The sequence below is a fragment of the Thamnophis elegans genome, chromosome 8, assembly GCF_009769535.1.
Source record: "Thamnophis elegans isolate rThaEle1 chromosome 8, rThaEle1.pri, whole genome shotgun sequence".
NCBI classification, from domain to species: Eukaryota; Metazoa; Chordata; class Lepidosauria; order Squamata; family Colubridae; genus Thamnophis; species Thamnophis elegans.
In genome coordinates this window covers 74,547,947-74,569,893 of record NC_045548.1, presented here as the reverse complement: position 1 = coordinate 74,569,893, position 21,947 = coordinate 74,547,947, and the positions used below count along the sequence as shown (strand labels likewise).

Genomic DNA, 21,947 nt, shown 5'->3' with positions numbered 1-21,947 from the left:
CATTTCTTCCCCATCTATTTGCCAGGAATTGAGAGGGCAGGATGCGATGATCTTAAGTTTTCTTAATGTGATATGACATGGGTGTTATTATTACAGAATTTCCATAGCTCAATCACACTTTCCTATGTTTGAGCCAGTAAGGTTCTCTCAAGCAGCAGTAAATCGTGGATGCAGCTCACACGGAACTTTTGCAACAATGGCAATATATCAAAAAATGATCCCATTATAGTTGTTTTCAGGGTCTTTCCTGGGGTGAAACCGATGGGCACCGGACAAGAATAAATGCCTTATTACTACTTCTGAATGGGGAAAAAAATTCAGAGGGAAAAATAAAACATTCCAGGAAACAAAGAAAGTATCTAACGAAGTAATTATTTGCAAGCTGTAATAGCTTCAAAACTACAGTCTTGGCAAAAGATCACAGGGCACCTTCTACCATGCCAAATGATATCAATTTTTGAAGAGAGGGAAAACTCTAACAGAGGGTATTGAATTGAAACCTTTCCAAAAGTTCAGCAGGTTCTGGAGAACTGGTAGTGGAAATTTTGAATAGTTCGGAGAATCTGAAAATGCCACCTCTGACTGGCCCCGCCCCCATCTATTCTTTGCCTCCCAAGTCCCAGCTGATTGGGAGGAAATGGGGATTTACCAGTAACTGGGGAAGGAATGGGGATTTTGCAGTATCTTTCCCCTAGAGTGGGGAAGGAATGGGGATTTTGTAGTAGCCTTCCCCTGGAGTGGGGAGGGAATGGGGATTCTACAGTAGCCTTCCCCTGCCATGCCCACCAAGCCATGCCCACTAAGCCACTCCCTCAGAACTGGTAATAAAAAAAATTGAATCCCACCAATGAACCTTTTGTGTGTTTTTACATGTGTGCGTTTCTGTGAAGATGCTTCCTGAGTTTAAACAGCCTCCAAATCTTAAAACTGGATAACGAAGTGCTTAGTTTTGCATAATGTGCCAGGCCCAAACCAATTAACCATGATATGGCTGATAGCCGAGGTGATGCAAAAATGGTTGGATTCTCTTAAACATGTTGCATCCCAAATGGATCAATCTTGGTTTAGATTAAGCATTCCTGACTCTGGCACTGAAACATTTGCATGGTTTGCCATAGGGTGAATGTCCCTTTCCTCTCTAAGGACATATGCACACTGCACTCTTAGATAGTGTAGGGTAGAGTAGGGTAGGGTAGGGTAGGGTAGAATAGAATAGAATAGAATAGAGAAGAGAGGGGAAGAAGGGAGGAGAATAGAATAGAATAGAATAGAACAGAACAGAACAGAACTCTTTATTGGTCAAGTGTGATTGGACATATGCACACTGCACTCTTAGATAGTGTAGGGTAGAGTAGGGTAGGGTAGGGTAGGGTAGAGTAGAATAGAATAGAATAGAGAAGAGAGGGGAAGAAGGGAGGAGAATAGAATAGAATAGAACAGAACAGAACAGAACAGAACTCTTTATTGGTCAAGTGTGATTGGACATATGCACTCTTAGATAGTGTAGGGTAGAGTAGGGTAGGGTAGGGTAAGGTAGAGTAGAGTAGAATAGAATAGAATAGAATAGAATAGAGAAGGGAAGAAGGGAGGAGAATAGAATAGAATAGAATAGAATAGAATAGAATAGAATAGAATAGAATAGAATAGAACTCTTTATTGGTCAAGTGTGATTGGACACACGAATTTGTCTTCCGTGCATAAGCTCTCAGTGTACATGAAAAACACATTCATCAAGAATTCATCCAGAATAGATGACTATTATACTGTTCCCAGGGGAAACAGGATACCACCATTAACTGGAGAAACAAGGAAAGTGTGTGACAATGGACTTATTAAAAATTTACAGGGTAAAATAGTAAGTACGTGTTCCAATATCTCAGGGGTTACCACAAAGAAGAGGGAGTCAAACTATTCTCCAAGGCACCTGAGGGTAGAACAAGAAGCAATGGGTGGAAACTAAATCAAGGAGAGAAGCAACTTAGAACTAAGGAGAAATTTTCTGACAGTTCAAACAATTAATCAGTGGAACAGAAGTTGCCTCCAGAAGTTGTGAATGCCGCAACACTGGAAGTCTTTAAGAAGATGTTGGATAGCCATTTGTCTGGAATAGAATAGGGTTTCCTGCCTAGGCAGGGGGTTGGGCTAGAAGACCTCCAAGGTCCCTTCCAACTCTGTTATTTCTATTCTATTGGCCCTAAGTAACCCAGCCTAAGGCAAAACTACAAATCAGAATCTCCTGGTTTTTAGGTCAGCATCTTCAGCACTACATCAAACTGGCCCTCTTTTAATATTGGAAGATATATTAATTTTAATCAATTATTTTAATTATTATTGGTAGATATTAACAAATAATAAATATCTATCAGCAGCTAAATGTTACAGTTTCACTTTCGCCATTATTGTTTTCTTTTGTTGTTGTTGTTTTGGTAGGGTTTGACTTGATGGAATTATTCAGTGTCCGCGAGATGTTCCGAATGAAAGACAATGGAATCCAGAGCTCTTATGTTCGGCTTGGAAGTTTCCCCATTGTTCAGCGAACACAGTAAGATCTCCCTCTTCCTTCGAACCATTTCTTCCATTGTTTCATTTCCCTAATATTGTCCTTTTAAATTCAGAGTGTCAACCCTGAAGCTGGCCTGGCTGAAGCCATTTTGAAGCTTCAGTGTTGCCACACGGGACCTGAGCGATAGGGAGGGGGAAATAGAGATAGGTGGGGTTTTGTAGCCAAAACAAAATACTTTCTCTTGAGAACCAAGGACATTCCCACAGGTGGTCAGAGAGAAGGAATGAACTTACCAGGTAACCGGATGGCACCTTGATTGGAAATGTGACTGATTGTTTGGGAAAGATTAGATTAGATTGTTTATTTGTATGCCGCCCTTTTCCCTGGGGGGACTCAGGGCGGCTCACAATCCAAAGGAAGGGGGGGAAAACAGACTTTTACATATAAGACAGTACATGATTAAGACGCAACATTCATACCATTCAGGCGGGTTACAATCTTTAGCCCCAGGCCTGACGGGATAGCCAGATTCTAAGGGCTGTGCGGAAGGTCTGGAGGGTGGTGAGGGTACGAAGCTCCACGGGGAGATCGTTCCATTGGGTCGGGGCTACCACCGAGAAGGCTCTCCTCCGCGTGGTGGCCAGTCGGCATTGGCCAGCGGATGGAACTCGGAGGAGGCCTAAACGATGAGATCTAATGGGTCGTGTGGAGGTGATCGGCAGTAGGCGGTAGGACAACTTTTAGTTTTAATTAGGTGAAAACCATGGTAACTTTCAGAGTCGGTTCTCACCAGGTTGTGCCAATATGATATTTCCAATAAAACTATTCTTTGAGGAAACTATCTGCCTCAAAGTTTTGTTTGCTATGGACATATTACTTGGAACTCTGACAGTGGCACAGGGGAATTGAAATCAATCATAAATACACCAATAAGATTTAAGCATACAGCCCAGAATTGCAATTCTCTAAATTTCCGCAATATTTAGATACAAGTAATGCCAGGGATGCAGTGACATAGTGGCTAAGATGCTGAGCTTGTCTATCAGAGAAGTTGGCAGTTAAGCAGTTCGAATCTCTAGTGCTCCATAATGGAGTAAGCTCCTGTTACTTGTCCCAGCTTCTGCCAACCTAGCAGCTAGAAAGCATGTAAAAATGCAAGTATAAAAATAAGAACCACCTTTGTTGGGAAGGTAACAGCGTTCCGTGCGCCTTCGACATTTAGTCATGCCGGCCACATGACCATGGAGACGTCTTTGGATAGCACTGGCTCTTTGGCTTTGAAACGGAGATGAGCACCGCCCCCTAGAGTCGGGAATGACTAGCACATATGTGCGAGGGGAACCTTTACCTTTAATGCAGATGAAGACAAGTGGAATCCAACTTCATTAGGAAAACTGAAGAAGGGAAACGAGGACAAAGCTCTTTTTAGAAATGAAAGTTTTTCCAAATAAGGAGAGTAGAAAAACCACAGAATCCAGCGGACATCCTCAGCAGACAATAAAAGCTATGTCTGTGTAAGCCTGAAAGAGAGCGAGGGCTTCATAGGATAAAATAATTTGAAACAGCTCATGTCCAATTAGGTCACAATGATAGCATTAAATGAAACAATGTGTTTTCTGCCCCAGGCAACTGGAATTAATATCATTAGTTCATTTAATTCTGCATTAGCATCTGGCAGGTTTTAAGGAGGAGGGAATTTTACACTGAGCCCTTTCATTCTAGCATATCGCATTAGAGTGGACCTCATTTAAAGCCAACTGAAAAAAAGGGTATTTCCATTCATCATATCCATTGCTGCTTCTTTCATTTCCCATTTGCATAAGACAGCATTGTTCTAATCCCTCACTTTCCAATACATGCTGTCAATGATTACTGAAGTAGCAAAATGTCCAAACATGAAAACTTAAGTACCCATAGCTACTGGCCATGGCACCAGATAATCTGTCAATGAAGGAGCTTGCAAACATCCAAGGTTTTCTTCTCAAACCAAGACTCACTGTTTATTTAGTGTGCTTAAGGACATACACATGTGAGCCAGAGGTGGGTTCCTACCAGTTCGCACCAGTTCGGTAGAACCAGTTCGTCAAATCTACTGAACTGGTTAGAAGAGGTTCCACCAGTGGACACGGAAAGCAGGCCACACCTACAGAAGAGGTTCCAAATTTTTTTGAAAGCACCACTCACTCTCTCTCTCTCACACACACACACATACACACACACACTCACACAGAGAAAGAAAGGAATAAATAAATAAATAAATAAATAAATAGTGAGAGAGAAATGAAAGAAAAAAAGGAAAAAGGGACAGAGAGACAAAAGGAAGGAGAGAGAGAGAGAGAGAGAGAGAGAGAGAGAGAGAGAGAGAGAGAGAGAGAGAGAGAGAGAGAGAGAGAGAAAACATGGCCGGCAAGCCACTCCCACCAGGTCACATGGCGGCAAGCCAATCACACAAAGGAGGCCACACCCACAGAGTAGGTTCGAAAAATTTTTGAAACCCACCACTGATGTGAGCTCTAGTAATGAAAGCACAATTAAAAAAGGAAGCAAACCGAAACAGAAAGTAGAATAGTGATAACAGCTACAGGAACCAAAGGAACAGAGGTGAGTTGCTCCCAGTTCAGCCCGGATTGGGCAAACTGGTAGTAGCGGCAACGGGAGTCTCCGCCCACTCACCTGGACACTTCTGCGCATGCGCAGAAGCATCATGCGTGCGCGGACTGGTGGAGAAAAAAATGGAAACCCACCACTGCAAGGATGGCTCAGTGGCTGCTGAACTTGTCAATCAGAAAGGTCAGCAGTTCGGCGGTTCGAATCCCTAGTGCCGCATAACAGAGTGAGCTCCCGTTACTTGTCCCAGCTTCTGCAAACCTAGCAGTTCGAAAGCATCTAAAAATACAAGTAGAAAAATAGGAACTTTGGTGGGAAGGTAACAGCGTTCCATGTGCCTTTGGTGTTTAGTCATGCCGGCCACATGATAACGGAAACGTCTTCGGACAGCGCTGGCTCTTCGGCTTTGAAATGGAGATGTGCACCACACCCTCGATTGGGAATGACTAGCTGATATGTGTAAGGAGAACCTTTACCTTTACCTTACAGGAACCAACCTTACAATGTGAAATTCTGAATTACCTATAGAATCATAGGGCTGGAAGTGACCTCCGAGCTCATCCAATTTAATTGAATAACAGAGTTGTAAAGGACCTCAGAGATTCCCCTGCTTAAGTAAGAGACACTATACCATTTCAGATAAAGGATTGTCCAATCTCTTAAAAGCCTCCGGTGATGGAACACCCACAACTTCTGAAGAACAATTTGCATTGAACAGCGCACATGTTCCATGTTCCATGCAGGTTGCGAACCAATAGTAAAACCAGCAGCATATAACTCCTGGTATGTATATATTATGGCAGAGAAACAAATGGAAGAAATTGAGAAAAGAGACCAGCTCTTCAAATATTTAATAGACTAGTCGTTCCTCTTTCTCTTTGGACTGAAAAAGGGGTTATACAATTGGAAGCAGTTGAACTTCTAAACTAATTTTTTCTTTACTTTCTTATTTTGGAGAAGCAAAACTTTTCATACACTCTCGTTAAACTGTATATTGCAGGTATTTATCACCTTCCTTCTTTCTCTGCTACGAGAGTTAGCGATTTCTACATATCCGTGGCCAATTTGATTAATCACCATTCTGTACTGCAGGGAACAAAGAATTTATCTTCCCACATTATGATTTTGAAGAATGGTTGCCCAGATGTATGTAACCGAAATGGTTTTCATTACTTTCTCTCCTCTCCTCTCCTTTTTCCAGAGATGTTTTCCCGCAAGGACTTCCGGACGAGTACGCTTTTGTCGCCACTTTCAAATTCCGCAAGTCATCCAGGAGAGAAGATTGGTACATTTGGCAGATTATTGACAAATATGGCATACCACAGGTAAGGTTGCTTTTTCAGCCTTAAAGAAGTTGAGTTATTTCTTTCCAGCTTCTTAGTGTTGGCTTCGGTTGACTGCAGCACCTTGATTAACAAAACCGGTTTGTATGTACTAGCTGGGCTAGGTGCCAATATATAAGAAGGCCTGACTCTCCAAAAATTAAGGGAAGATTAGGAGTGGTTATTTAGAACGTAGAATAATAGACTTGGAAGGGATCTTGGAGGCCTTCTAGTTCAACCTGCTCTACATGGGGCTACCCTTGAAAAGAGTTCGGAGACTGCAGTTAGTCCAGAATGCGGCCGCGCAAGCAATATTGGGTGCACCGAGGTACACCCACATTACACCTGTCCTCCGCGAGCTGCACTGGCTACCAATTGGTCTTCAAACACAATTCAAGGTCTTGGTTATTACCTTTAAAGCCCTATATGACTTAGGGCCAGCGTACCTTCGAGACTGTCTACTGCCACATACCTCCCAGCGGCCAGTAAGATCCCACAGATTGGGCCTCCTTCAGATGCCGTCAGCCAGACAGTGTCGGCTGGCGGGTCCCCGGAGGAGAGCCTTCTCTGTGGCTGCTCCGACTCTTTGGAATCAGCTACCCCCAGAGATCCGGACCATACCCACTCTCATGGCCTTCAGGAAAGCTGTAAAGACTTGGCTGTTCCGGCAGGCCTGGGGCTGTTGACCTCACTCTTGAGGTCCAGCCCCGATTAGAACGAATGTATGAGGTGTTGCTATTTTAAACCATTTTTTTCCGTTATGTGTTCGTTATGTGTCTTTTTCTCTCTCTCTCTTTTTTGTAAGCCGCCCGGAGTATATTCTCCAAAGCACTTGAGGGTAGAACAAGAAGCAATGGGTGGAAACTAATCCACCTACAGGAGCAACGTAAAACTGGGGAGAAATTTCCTGACAGTTAGAACAATTAATGAGTGGAACAAATTGCCTCCAGAAATTGTGAATGGTCTAACACTGCAAGTCTTTAAGAAGATGTTGGATAACCATTTGTCGGAAGTGGTGTAGGGTTTCCTCCCTAGACAGGGGGTTGGACTAGAAGACCTCCAAGGTCCCTTCCAACTCTGTTAATCTGTTAAGTCACCAGGAGATGAATCTGATTCAGAAAAGAATGGTTGAAAATAGAATGATTGTTAGGGCTCTTTGCTCCCCAAGGAATCTACTCAGCACAACATCGCAATTCTAAACACAGCACTTTAATTACAACACACACTTTCCCTAACTACAGGCTATTGCTGTGCTTCACCTCCACCCTGCTAGGACTTTGCAAGGTGAGGTTGCCAACAACAAAAAAAATGTCTTTAATATTCAGTCCTTTCTACCCAGTTTTAAACAAAAGTCTTTAAAGTAGCACACACCCTTTCTCCAAACACCTTTCTCCGAGCGTTCTTTTGATAATTGTGATGAGGTACGGCTTCGACATGGTTGTTCCTTTCTGTAATTGCTACCGAGCTTCCAGCAAATCTCCAAATACCTGGCAGGACTTCTACCAGGACATGCTGCTCACCGTAGCTCGCAGACCTGGCAGTTGAGTGAAAGTCCTCACGCAAGATTGTAACAGCAGCCAACCTGCACGCATCACCTCCGCTTCCCTCTCTGTAGGTGATGTACCTGCACGCTTCGTGCTACACGCCCTTTCCCCATTCTGTTCCTAGCGTTGGCTTTTTGTCAGCTCAAAAGACTGGGTGGGGTGAAGTTGCCTCTGGACAGCAGCATGTCCTCGGAAGCACCAGGGTGTGGCGCAGGTAACACAGGTATCTGTAACAAGGGCTTGGATGCTTGGGAGTAAATGGATGAGTGCGTGTCTGAATGCATGAAGGAAGTGCAGGGATGCATTTCTGCCGGGCTGCAGCTGACTGCAGAGTTGCGGTGGCGCAGTGTTTAGAATGCAGCCCTGCTGGCTAATTTTGCCGACTGCCAGCAGTTCGATTCTTACCGGCTCAAGGTTGACTCAGCCTTAAATGGTTTCCAGTCTTTTTATATAGCTGTGTAATCCAGCGGTGTAATCCTCTGAAATCTGCTACCAATTCGGTGAGTCTGCCACTGAGTGTTTGCTTTGCATGTACACACGCCTGAGGTGTGCTCATGCAGCGCTAAAAAAGGAACATTTTGAAGCCTTCTGAGTCTGCAAAGGTAAATAGAACAGCAAGGGAGGGGGGCACACGATTTAGATCAGCTAGAAAGCAGGAAATCTGACAATTCTAGCCAATATAAATTGGGTGCCACAGCTGATTGTTGCCCAGCTGATCGACGAAAATACCAGTTTGCTCGAACTGGTACCATTTTTTACTACTGGTTTTGGGTGAATCGGTCCAAATCGGTAGCATTTCACCTTTGGTCTAATCCATTATCTTTAACTAAAGCAGTTAATTTTGCCATCCGATTGGGGACTTTCTACATGCTAAAATATAATAACAGATGTTTAACGGAGTTATTTGAAGATTAGTGCCATGTTTAGCTCAACCTGTTGACTGATTTTTCTTCTTTCTTCTTTTATACATGTATACATTTGCAAAAGGGGAGGAGAATTTGTTGCTTTTTTTCTTTTCTTGCAGTACCCAGGGTGGATCCTACATGTTAAATATTAATATTTAATATATACCTATATATTAATAAGATTAATATCAATAAATATTAATTGAACATCTTTTCCTCCTTTGTTATACACTGTTTTTTTTTTCTTTGTTGTTGTTGTTAGGCTTGAATGTATGTTTCTGTTTTGTTTCATTTTGTTTGTTTTACTGTTTTGTGTTTTATTTCCTATGATAAAACAATAAATGTTCTTTTAAAAAAAGCTTGACTCAGCCTTCCATCCTTCCAAGGTGGGTAAAATGAGGATTCAGATTGTTGGGGGTCAAGAAGCTGACTCTATAAACAGCTTAGAGCGGGCTGTAAAGCACTATAAAGTGGCATATAAGTCTATTGCTAATGCTAGTGCTTTTCCAAAGTATAGGAAACAATCCTTATTTTACTCCCTCACAGGCTGCAAAATTAAGAAAGATTCAGCTTGTTGGTACTCAGAATGGAGATAACTAAAATTTTGCAGGCTAGAATGAAAAACAAAACAAAAAATAATTCTGAAGTAGGAAAACACCAAACCAAACCATCTTTTTCACAAAAATACCCAACCAGGAGGTGTCCAAAAAAGTCATCAGTGGTCTAACTTAACTTTGGCTATTTTAGATTTTTATGTGCTATGGCTGGGGAGGGGAATATTTTTATGGCCAAGGGTCTCACTGAATGCCTGGAGAATCTTGAAGAAGCTTCTTGGATGAATGAAATGTTTTCAAAGGAAAAAGGAAAGAAAGTCCAGTTGCCTTTTGGAAAAAGCATCTTTGGGAATGTCTGGAGGACGGGTGGATCACTGAAATCTGCAAATCACATTATATATGTCGATGAAGTTCATTGTTCCTGTTGTTTCAATTAAGGCTTGCCTGTTTTACAACGGACACTATGGATTTCATTGATAACAGCCTCAAAAATTTGAGGAAATTTAGATGTCAGCTTACTATGGGCTCTAAGGGAGCAAAAAAATTGAATTAGTTGCAAAGTTGTAATTTGGGCCAGATCTAAGCACCTCACTGGCCGGCTAGCCGGATATGGCCCCCGGGTTTTGAGTTTGACACCCCTATTCTATGTCATCTGAACATTTCTTCATTAGAACGGACAGTTCACCATTCTGAATGGTCATGCTTCCTTCTTGACTTGTGTCTCTAGCATGTTGATCATATACACTAATAAACCAGGAATAATGCATTCTGAGAATCAGGGACACCCCTAGCTGCAGATCAGAACTTTTTTAAGCTCCTCCAAATTTCATTTACTGCTGTACTAAACCTAGGGTCTTCCATAACGCCCTCCCATTTGGTTATGCTAGTTGAAACATGAGTTTTGCGATCCAAAAACATCTGGGACACATAGAGATGGATTCTATGTCTGATGAACTTTGTTCTTATCCTTCTTCTCATGATGGATAGCTCCTTTGTTGAATGTTTGTTCCATAAGGAGTCCTGTCCTTACAGTGTTATGTCTGCTTCCCTAAGGTTTCTATCCGGTTGGATGGGGAGAACAAAGCCTTGGAGTACAATGCAATCGGACTCACCAGAGATGCTGTGAGAGTTGTTTTCAGAAACGGGCGCGTCAATGACCTGTTTGATCGTAACTGGCATAAGATTGCACTGAGCATCCAGTCCCAGACGGTCTCCTTATACATTGATTGCAAACTGGTCCAGACATTACCTATTGAAGACAGAGAAAATATTGACATTCAAGGGAAAACGGTGATTGGCAAACGCCTTTACGACAGTGTGCCAATTGATGTAAGTACCAGGGACAAGGTAAAGGTAAAGGTTCATATGCATGCTAGTCATTTCCAGCTCTAGGTGTGGAGTTTGCAGGAGACAATTAGTTCACTTAATTAGTGTGAAGATTTGTTTGTGACTCTCAGAGGCTCCTTGCCAAGTATTTTTTTTGCACAGTGTTGTGTTTGGAAGATATTGGCCTGGCAATTCTCCAAGCCTGATGAGGTCTGTGGTTATAAATTCACTGTCAGCGTTCCAAATAGCATCCAAAATTAAATCAGAGTCCAAGGCAAAGTATTGTTCAAAGTTCCAATTTATTTAGAGAGCCATGTTGGCACATCTGGGAAAACCCGAATCTGAAGCTTCTCAGTTTTCCCCACCCAGTTGAAAGTTCAAGATCTTGCCCCCACACCCACAAGTCCATCCCATGGTGCAATTTCCCACTGCCATGCTGGCAGTTCCACCCATCCAGTTCCGGTCAGGTGCAGAGGTGCAAAGACAAAGGATGACCTTGGCTTTCTAGAAAGGAATTTTGTTTTGGCTACATAACATTCTACTCCGTACTATTCCCCCCTCCCATTTCCCCACAATAGAAACAGCATAGTAGAATAATAGAAGTGTGGCAGGCCAAATATCCAAAAGGAACATGGCTGCAGGCCTGACATTCACTCTTGAAACACTGTTTTCTGGGACTTTGCTGGATGTGAATGAGCAGAATTCACATTAGCTTAATAAAAGGGTTTTTTGTCGGGACAAGGAGTCTGCTTTGTGATTTTGTGAAGCATAGGTCAGAACAGCAAATGACACTATGAGGATTGGCATTATGTCAGTAAATGGTCTTGTGGGCCCATTATTTTGCTAAAAAGTTAGATAAGAAGTGAACTGACACTATTTCTCTTTCTTTTAGTTTGATCTTCAGCGGATGGTTATTTATTGTGATTCACGACATGCCGAGCTTGAAACCTGCTGTGATATTTCCTCCGGACCTGTAAGTTTAAAATGTAGATTTGCTTTGCAAATGTGCTTATGGACATACCATATTTTGCAGAGTATAAGATGCACCGAAGTATAAGATTCACCAAGGTTTTGAAGAGGCAATTTTTTTTAAAAAAAATTGTTGGGCACAATTGTGATCATAAATCAAGAACTGTCTTGTAGTGCTAAATCTTTTCCAGTTATAAATTGTTGAAAGAAGTAAGCTATTTCTTTTGTCACGAAAAACATGTCCATACCAATCTTTTCTTTTTTAAAAAATCCTATTTAAATCCTATTTGTGCGGTGTTATTATTCTTTCTGATTTCTTACCGATGTAGTGTAACGTGACCATAGTGACAGATGTCCCTCCTCCTGTAATTCCACCAACTGTTGGAAATGAGCATGTTGGGCCTACCCAGACAGTCAACTGTTCCTGTCTTCCAGGGGAAAAGGTTTGTATCTGAATTCACCTTCTTCTAAATAAGAGCCACTAAACACAAGGGAATCCTGAGATGTTAGGAGCCGTGGTGGTACAGTGGTTAGAATGCAATATCGCAGGCTAACTCTGCCCTTCGCCAGGAGTTCGATCCTCATTGAATTGAATTGAATTTATTATATTTCTATGCCGCCCTTTTCCCAGAAGGAACTCAGGGCGGCTCACAACCCAAGTCAGGGTGGGGGGATAGGGGATACAAATAGGGGAAAAAAGACATAAACAAACAATACCACAATTTTAAAAAACAACTCAACAGGCACACCATTCGAGTGGGGACAGGAACTCATCAGCCCCAAGCCTGTCAGAACAGCCAGGTTTTAAGGGCTTTGCGGAAAGCCTGGAGGGTGGTGAGGGTCCGAATCTCCACGGGGAGCTCGTTCCAGAGCTCGTTGCCTCATGGGCTCAAGGTTGACTCAACTTTTCACCCAAATTGTTGGGGCAATATGCTGATGTTGTAAACCAGGGCTATCAAATTCCTGGCCTGTGGGATGGATGCGTCACGTGCTGACCATGCCCACGTCCAGTGAAAGAGGGAAAAGTCCCGATATGTCATGTGATGCTGCCATGATGACGTGAGTTGACACCTCTGTTGTAATCCATCCAGATAGTACTTTAAAGCACCATGGAGTGTAAGTCTAAGTACAATTGCTATCCCTTCTGAGCATCTTTCTTCGCCTGTTATGCAGCTGTGGGCCACACCTTCTCTTCTCTGAACATTCTCTAGGCAAGATCTCTTGCATCTCTCTCTCAAGGTCTTTCTCACATACAATTGCATCATCTGAATTTTACAGACTAAATATGGCAGCCTGAATTAAAACCATAGTGGGTTTTTTTTTAGTCCCATGTAGTTGTTTGAGAAACTTCAGTGGGAAGCGGCAGCCAAAAAGCCAATGCGATCCTAAATTGCATTAACAGAGGGATACAATCAAGATCAAGTGAGGTACTAATACCACTCTATAAATCCTTAGTAAGACAACTGTCAGTGTTCCAAATATCATCCAGAATTAAATCAGAGTTCAAGGCGGAGCTTTCCTCAAAGTTCCAATTTATTAAGAGAGACATGTTGGTACATCTGTGGGAAACCTGAATCTGAAAGCTTCCTGGGTTTTCCACCCAGTTGAAAGTTCATGATCTTGTCCTCACATCCACAAGTCCATCACATGGTCCAATCTCCCACTGCCACGCTGGCATTTCCACCCATCTAGTTCCGGTCAGGTGCAGAGGTGCAGAGACAAAGAATGGCCTTGGGCTTCTAGAAAGGAATGTTTTCTTTTGACAACAACACCTCCTGCTCCTTACTATTCCCCCTCCCAATTCTCCACTAATGAAACAGCCTAGTAAAATAAGAGAGAGAGTGTGGCAGGCCAAAGATCCTAAAAGGAATATGACTGGAGGCCTAACACCTAAAATCCTACATCCAGTTTTGGTCACTACACAATAAAAAAGATGTTGAGACTCTAGAAAAAGAGCAGAGAAGAGCAACCAAGATGATTAGGGAACTGGGGAGAGTAAAACATATGAAGAACGGTTGCAGGAATTGGGCTTGGCTAGTCTAGTGAAGAGAAGGACCAGGGGAGATATGATAGCAAGGTTCCAATATCTGAGGGGCTGCCACCGAGAGGAGGGGGTCAAGCTATTTTCCAGAGCACCTGAAGGCCAGATAAGGAATAATGGAAATTGCCAAAGGAGAGATTCAACCTAGAAACAAGGAGGAATGTTCTGATAGTGAGAACAATCAACCAATGGAATAGCTTGCATTTTGAGGTTGTGAGAGCTTCGTCACTTGAGACTTTCAATAAGAGATTGGACTGCCAGTCCATTGTCAGAAATGGTGTATGGTCTCCTGCTTGAGCGGGGGGTTGGACTAGATGACCTACAAGGTCCCTTCCAACTCTGTTAATCTGTTAATCTGCTTTCAGCAATTATTGCAGAGGTGCAGAGCCAATAAGTCAGGATTCATAATATGTGAGAAGCAATGATGAATGTTGCGATTAAACAGTCTCCATTTTTCACTTCAGGGGGAGAGAGGCCTTCCTGGATTTGAAGGATTGAGAGGACAAAAGGTTGGTGTTGTCCAAGGAACAAAATTTATTTTTAAAAATGAAACATACACTTTCTTAAGGATTCCTTCTTCGTTTCGGTCTACCCTCTATATCAGCGTTCCAAATAATGCGCTCATTGAAAGCAGAATTCTCTTTGAGAATTCCTCAAAGAACAGTTTATTGGATACATCACATTGGCACAACTGGTAAAAACCGACTCTGAATGTTCCCACGGATTTCACCTAACTAAAAAGTGAAAGTTTTCCCCTTCCCTTGAGTCATCACTCACATTCTCCAATAGAGGTGCGGCCGTTTGCTTGGTTACTTCGCTCCTCCTCTCCCCAGCCACCTGTTGGAACGACCTTGGTTCCCACGGGAAAACATCTTGTTTTGACTGCAAAGCCCCAGTTAACTATTTCCTCTTCCCTGTCCCCTCTTCTGCCTTGTGGCAACCCACAAAGATGGCCTCAGCCGGGCATGCTTCAAGGGTGACCGTCTACTGTTTTTGCAGCCTTAAATTAAGCAGTCATATTTTTTTTCATTGTAGTACTTTAACTAATAAGGGAGGCTTTCACGGGAAGACATGAGAAATTGCTAAAAGGAAAAAAAAAACCACAACACTCTTATCTTTTAATAGTCATCATCTTAACAATGGCTGGAAGGCAAGATGATTCCAGAAATGCTAAACCGCAGCCAACTTAATAGAATGAAATGCAATTATTGAACAGGATGCCTGCATAAGAAATCAATCTTAAAAACTCATTCCATTTAGAGTGTCCCATTTTAGAGCATCTCTAAAACAGATACAGTACAGATTCCTGTTTAACACTCAAAGCAGTCCTGCCTACACAATTGGTCTGATGTGTTGAGTGGTTTGGTAGACACTGGCATTGTATTAAAGGAATCTATTTTTTCCCCTTCTAATGTTTTTTCATCCATGATTTATGTTTGCACAGTATAATGGCTGGACGATAATGTTTTCCATTACTATCTTTGCAGATGGCATCTGTAAATGCTTTACAGTTATGTTGCTGTCTTAGTTTATTAGGATTTAGACCATTGGGCACTAGAACAAGACATAATAAGACCAAGGGTCAGATACATTGTAGGTTTATTTATTCTAACTTATTCATAAGATTTGTGGGTGCATATTTTTGGACTAATTACATAGTTCTGGGAATAGCAGATACCATTTCAGCATCTTCATGAAAGCCATATTTTTGGCTACAAGTCCTGTCTATGCAATCTTTTATCCTACCCCTCCCTCTGCCCTCCTTCCCTCCCTCCTCCTCCTCCTCTCCATGAATCCTACCCCATTTCAACAGTGATGGTTTTTCCTAGTTGGGTAATGAAATGTTGCAAGTAAACAAACCAGCTCAAAGAGCACCCATAGATTACTCCTCCTCCTCCTTCTTCCTTCCTTTCTTTCTTTCCTTCCTCCTTTCCTTCCTTCCTCCCCTCTCTCTTCCTTCCTCCCTTCCTCTCTCCCTCCCTCCCTCTCTCCCTCACTCCCTTTCTCTCAGGGGTGGGTTTCTCGCCCCGTTCCAACCGGTTCGGTTGGAACAGGGCCGGCAGCGTCCTCGTGCACGCGCGCAGTGCACGCATGCGTATTAGCGCCTGTGCGATGCTCCAGCTGCTCCTGGAGGATCACGCAGGTGCTGTATGCGTTCTGCGCATGCGTGGAAGCACAGAACTCGTCAAAACCGGGTAAGAAACGCGGGCAGGCGGGTGGATCCTTCGGCGTTCCCGGAAGTTACTTACTTCCGGGTTCGCCGACCAACCAGTTCGCAGGGACCGCCGCGAACCGCCTGAAACCCACCCCTGCTTCCTCTCCATATTAGATAAAGAAATGCATCTTTCACCATTAAGATTTTTTTTTTATTTTTTAAAAACCCTGGCTAATAATAACCCTGATAATAAAAGTCAGTGGGGGGAAACCATATCCTTCTTGCTAACATAACTTTTTTTTTGCAATTTGTTTTTATTTTTAAACATAAAAAACAACATAAAAAAATTCTCATCCATTACATACAGCATGTCGTTTGGTAACAAATGTTTTTGCATCCATATTCTCAATTACATTTACAATCACAGATTTTTCATCTAATATAACTAAATACCTCACTTTCATTGTACAGCGTATATTCAATAGCGATTAATATTTTTTTTTCAATAAACCTGATTTCCTTACATTCTTGATTGTCTGTTTAATAACAATATACCTTTATATAATCACATATCCCGATATGAAAAAGATTTACCAACCATTTATATTTGTATATCACTGTTTTCAATTATGTATAATCCCAGCCATCATCTATCGAGTATGCTTATGTTCATTATTGTCCTTGTACTTCATACATTCAAACAAAGATGTTATTCCTTCATTTTTCAACAAGATATTCTAGGTAGTCACTTCATATATATATATACCAATTTTAATTACTTCCTTATTAAAATTATTTATCAATAACAAGATATTTTTATAATATATACTTAGAGTTATACATTATATCACCAATCCTCTACCAAGTATACATAAATTCATTGTTATTCTTATCCATTTTAAAAGAAAAAGTTCTAAAGTATTCAATTCATATATGCATCAGCCTTTCATTGTATCAAACATAACTTTATTTTTGCCAGGGAGACATTGGACCAGTTGGACCTCCTGGCCTGAAGGGAGACAAAGGAGAACCAGTAAGAACATTTATGTAACCCTAAATATTCTTTTTTCGATCCTAATGTAATCCTATACTTACGAGAAAACTCATGCAGTTTTAAAAACCAGAATAGGTCCTGACCGACTAACTTAAACCAAAATTCTAAACGCAGATATTGGACTTTGAAATAATTAGCTATGGAGGGGGTCTGCAGTGGTGTTGTGAACTCTGCCCACAGTAATCTCCCTGACCTTCTCATCGTAGAAAAAGCAAATGGCAGAAACTTCCTCTTCAGAGAGCCAAAGTCATAGTCATCTAAACATGCCGTATTTTTCAGGCTATAAGACGCACTGGAGTATAAGATGCACCAAGATTTTGAAGGGGCAGAATTTTTTAAAAAGTTTTTGTACTCTCCAGGCCTCCCAAAAACGACTCGTTTTTCCCAAAAACGGGCCCGTTTTTTGTAAAAAAAGAGGGGGCATGTATAGCTTTTAGGAGGCTTATAGAGTGCTCCTGGGGGTTGGGGAGGGGCAAAACAAGCAAAAAATGGCCCCGTTTTTTGCTCATTTTTGCCCTCCCCAGCTCCCAGGAGCACTCTGGAAGCTTCCTAAAGACTATGCAAGGCCATTTTCGCAAAGGGAGCAGGATTTCAGGAAGCCAAAAGTGCTGTATTCAGTGTAACAGACGCACCCAGATTTTCACCCTCTTTTTTGAGGGAAAAAGGTGCATCTTATACTCTAAAAAAATATGGTAGTTATAAATTCTATTTAGATCCGGGACATCGAGCATTGGCAACTTCAAGATTTGTGGACTTCAACTCCCAGAATTCCACAGCCAGCCATTCTGAGAATTGAGATCCACAGGTCTTAAAGTTCTTAAGGTTAGACACCCCTGATTTAGATCTTTGCCTATCCATATGGAGAAATCTTGGTTATAAAAACATAAGTCAATGTGTTCATAATCAGAGGTGGGTTGCTGGGGGTTCGCACGGGTTTGGGCGATCCTCTAGCTAGCATTCTGCCCAGTTTGGTGAATCCCCAAATGTTACCCCTGGCTGGCCAAGCCCACCCATCCCCTCCCAGGAGTCTCCCCGTGACCAGTTCATTATGCCAGGTAAGTTTAGGGCCCTTGCGGAGGCTCAGTGAGGGGGGGAATGGTCCTACTGGAGGTGCCGAAGTCCAGAAATGGACCTGTTTCTGGCTTCCGGAGAGCCTCCACAGCCTGGGGGAGACCATTTCCACCCTCCCAGAAACTCAAAGAAGCCTCCGGAGCCTGGGGAGGGTGAAAAATGGGCCTACCAGAAGTACCAGAAATCCAAAAATGGGCATGTTTCCAGCCTCTGGAGGGCCTCCGGAGGGCTTCTGGTGCCTGGGGGAAGCAGTTTTCACCCTCCTGGAGGCTCGAGGAAAGCCTAAAAACCCTGAGGAGGATGAACCCCTCCCTCTACCACTGAGACCAACTAGGCCATGCCTACCATGGCCACGCCCACCCAGCAACGAGGCAGTGAACCGGTTGCTGCAATTTCTGAAGCCCAGCCCTGGCTCATATGCTTGTGTTTTCCCTGTTTCAACATTCTCACTGCAGCCAAAGTTTCATTACGAATTATTTCTGAAGGGATCTAAAGAACTAGCTTAAAAAAAATGGAAGCAGAGATAATATCGACTTTCACAAAATTAGAGAGATTGTTCTTGAATCCACCTCCTTTTCTTGCAGGGGGAATTCTAATTAGATTTTTTTTCAGATCTCATTTACCAGGACATTTATCTAAAGTCTTACAACCCTTCATAAAATATTCATCTCAGCTATCTTTTAAAAAACCACTTATTATAATTGAGACACTTCCCAGTGTCAAAGCAATTAAATGGCAAGTCTAATAAAGATGAGGTTTTCAACTGTTACATTCTAGATCACCCTGTCAATGTGGTGGCGGCTCAGTGGCTAAGACACTGAGTTTGTTGATCAGAAAGGTTAGCTCTTCGGCAGTTCGAATCCCTAGCTCCACATAATGGAGTGAGCTCCCATTACTTGTCTCAGCTTCTGCCACCCTAGCAGTTCGCAAGCATGTAGAAATGCAAGTAGAAAAATAGGGAAATAGGGAAAATAGGGAAGGTTCTGTGCACCTTTTGCGTTTAGTCATACCGGCCACATGACCATGGAGACGTCTTCAGATAGCGCTGGCTCTTCGGCTTTGAAATGGAGATGAGCACCTCCCCCTAGAGTCAGGAACAACTAGCACATAAATGCAATGGGAATCTTTACCTTTACTGTATAGAGGTAAATAATAGTAGATACTTTGACATCTTGGTTAGAATCTTCCATACAATCTGATTCATGCTTTGCAACCTTGATACGAGCAGAAGATGCAATGATTTATTAATTGAATGTGTTCAATTAATCAGTGTGTTATTCCACACTGATTAATAGCTATTCCAAAGCTATTATCGTTTAGCATTATTTCTGACCTCGCATATCTTTACTGCCTCTGCTGATCCTGGATTTATTAATCTCTCTTTTCAGGGTGGGGAAACATTTGGACGAGCAGAAAAAGGACAAAAGGTATCATTAAAATATAAATTGAAGAACATCTTGAGCATATGGTCTAGTTTGTGTTAATTTTGTCAGTCTCCCAGTTTTATTCCAGGTGCAAATTCAAAATCCTGATTAGCACCTTCAAAACTCCTGGCATCAAGCCATATATTATTAGTGGACTACCACTCCTATACAATATCTGCCAATCCCACCAAATTGGATAGTTTGGACATTTTCTAGGTCCCCTTCAATAAATGATGTCAACTGATAGGATCTAGGATGTGGATTTTTTCCGTACTGATACCTGCTCTATAGAAAACCCTTACCTTCTTGGCATTTGGAATTACCTTTAAGATGTCATTGTTCTCCCAGGCATTTCCCCCCTGTCTCTCTCTCCATCCACCCACCGATCCATCCATCCATCCATCCATCCATCCATCCATCCATCCATCCATCCATCCATCCATCCATTTGCCATCTCCCTGCCCAACCAGCCATCTATCTACCCATCTCTCTTCCCATTCATTAAAATATGCAAGATGGGGAGTGCAACATCATAGTGCAAAGTCTACCTTGTTTGTGAGAGACACATATATGTTGTTGGAAGAAATATCCATCAGGTTCAGTTCCAAGTGGGGGGAAAGACACTGAAAACATGGAAGCGGATTGGAAAGATGGTTTATTGATGGACAGGACCACATGGGTTTGAGGTCCTGGGCAGCTGAGCACATGGGTTTGGAGAGCGAGAGGTATTTATACCCTCTCTTGGGGGCGTTGAACTTGAGTTTCCTGTTCCTGTGCAAGAATATTTATCCTATTGGCTCTAGTCAGACTCCCATGTGGAGTCATGTTTGTCTGAATCAAGTTTGGTTGAACCTTGAGCTGATAATGTAATGTCCCCAGGTGATTTTGCAATGCAGTGAGTCCTGCTGCTAGATAATCCTACAATGTCCTGGAGGGTCATATCTTCATCTCATCATCCTGGAGCTGAACGTCTTTGTTCTGGCCCTGTTCTTCTCAATGGGCACCAAATATCTGCTGTGGGGAGGGAGCTGAAGCTCTGAGTTTCTGTCTCCCTTAAGATTTCTATTTCTCTTTTAGGGGAAATATTCTGCCTTTTTAATATTTTTTAAAATATTTCATTCTTCTAGCAGGAGTAAAAAGCTGTGTCTGAAGTTCTCACGGCCTCCTAAATTCAGCACCATTTCCACAAAGGCAGCCCTGATTCTGATTTCTTCTTTTGCTCCCTATTTTCTGAGAAGGCAGAGAACTCGTGTACATCATTACTGCATTTCCCCCCTTTTATTTCATCTTGTATTTTGACTCAACAGAGCGATAGTGTTGTGGCCCGCCAGCAGCCAACAGAGCAGATTCGGACAGTGAGGAGGTTGGGGAGGAACCTGGGCCAGTCCTGGAGTCTGGGGAAGGCTCTGATGAGGGGCTCTGTGTTGGAGGCAGAGAGGGGGCCAGGGCCATCTGACAGTTATCAGCTGCCTTCGGAGTCAGACATCAGTGAGGCAGAAGAACAGCTGGCGCCTGTTCCCAGTGTGTGCATGTGCAGAGTTGCCAGACAAAGGGAACAGCTAAAGAACAGGGGTTGACTTGGGAGTAAGGCCACAGGTGGACGGTGAATGGCCCCTCCCAGAGGAAATAAAAGAGGAGCGAAAGGGGAGTGGAGTTTGCAGGAGACAATGAGTTAATTCCTGCATTCTTGCCAAGTATTGCGGCATCTGAAAGATATCGGCCTGGCCACTCTCCAAGCCTGATAAAGGTTGGTAATTGTGAACTACCTTGAAAGACTGTGGGAGAGGAAAGACTTTGCTGGAGAGGAATTCACTGTAAATTAAATAAAAGGGGTTTATCGGGACTCAGACTCGGCTTCATGCTGCTGGGGAAGCCTCGATCAGAATAGATAGGCAGAAAACTTCACCCTATGCTACTTCATCATTTCAAAAAGATTTGCCTTTAAAGGAGCCTCAGAATGTCAGTTCGTTTGTCCCTTCATGATCAGATAAGAAGATTTTTTTTAAATTGTGTTTTCTTTTGTTTTTCCCCCTTTGGAACACAGCAATTACAGGGTTTCTGTTTTATTCACTGACCCAAAATACTGAGCATATAATTGTTTTGAGATCCCGTAATTGCCTATTTCAGCTGCTGATCTCTCAGCCACCACAGGAATTTCAGGAAGAGCAGATGGGCTTGCAAGTTTATTTGGCTTCTCTTGGCGTTAGAGGGGCCGGTGATATTTTATTCTGATTTTTCATCCTTCCCAGGAAAGCAAACGGCAATTTCGTGGCAATGCACTGACATCTGCTGGTTGTTTTGATATGGTGGGAAATTTCCCCTGCAGAAAACATTCGAGCAAAAATTGGCATACAAACCCCGTGGTTAAGTTCCTTTTCAAAAAAAATGTCAATAGGATTTTCTTGTGGATTTTAGTGCATATCTTCCCTTTTACCTGTTTTAAGAGAATGCAATGTTTTATGCAAATATTTT

The 21,947-nt window shown here is 42.5% G+C and overlaps 1 protein-coding gene across 1 annotated transcript in view; it reads left to right on the top strand.

Annotated features, from left to right (window-relative positions):
- The window catches only part of COL22A1 (collagen type XXII alpha 1 chain), a 179,572-nt gene that overhangs the window by 38,403 nt on the left and 119,222 nt on the right, over positions 1–21,947 (top strand). The window contains exons 3-10 of the mRNA XM_032223193.1: positions 2,431–2,542; positions 6,312–6,435; positions 10,489–10,764; positions 11,654–11,734; positions 12,060–12,173; positions 14,236–14,280; positions 16,906–16,959; positions 19,440–19,478. Coding sequence (XP_032079084.1) covers positions 2,431–2,542; positions 6,312–6,435; positions 10,489–10,764; positions 11,654–11,734; positions 12,060–12,173; positions 14,236–14,280; positions 16,906–16,959; positions 19,440–19,478 — 845 coding nt within the window. The remainder of the gene's footprint in view (positions 1–2,430; positions 2,543–6,311; positions 6,436–10,488; positions 10,765–11,653; positions 11,735–12,059; positions 12,174–14,235; positions 14,281–16,905; positions 16,960–19,439; positions 19,479–21,947) is intronic.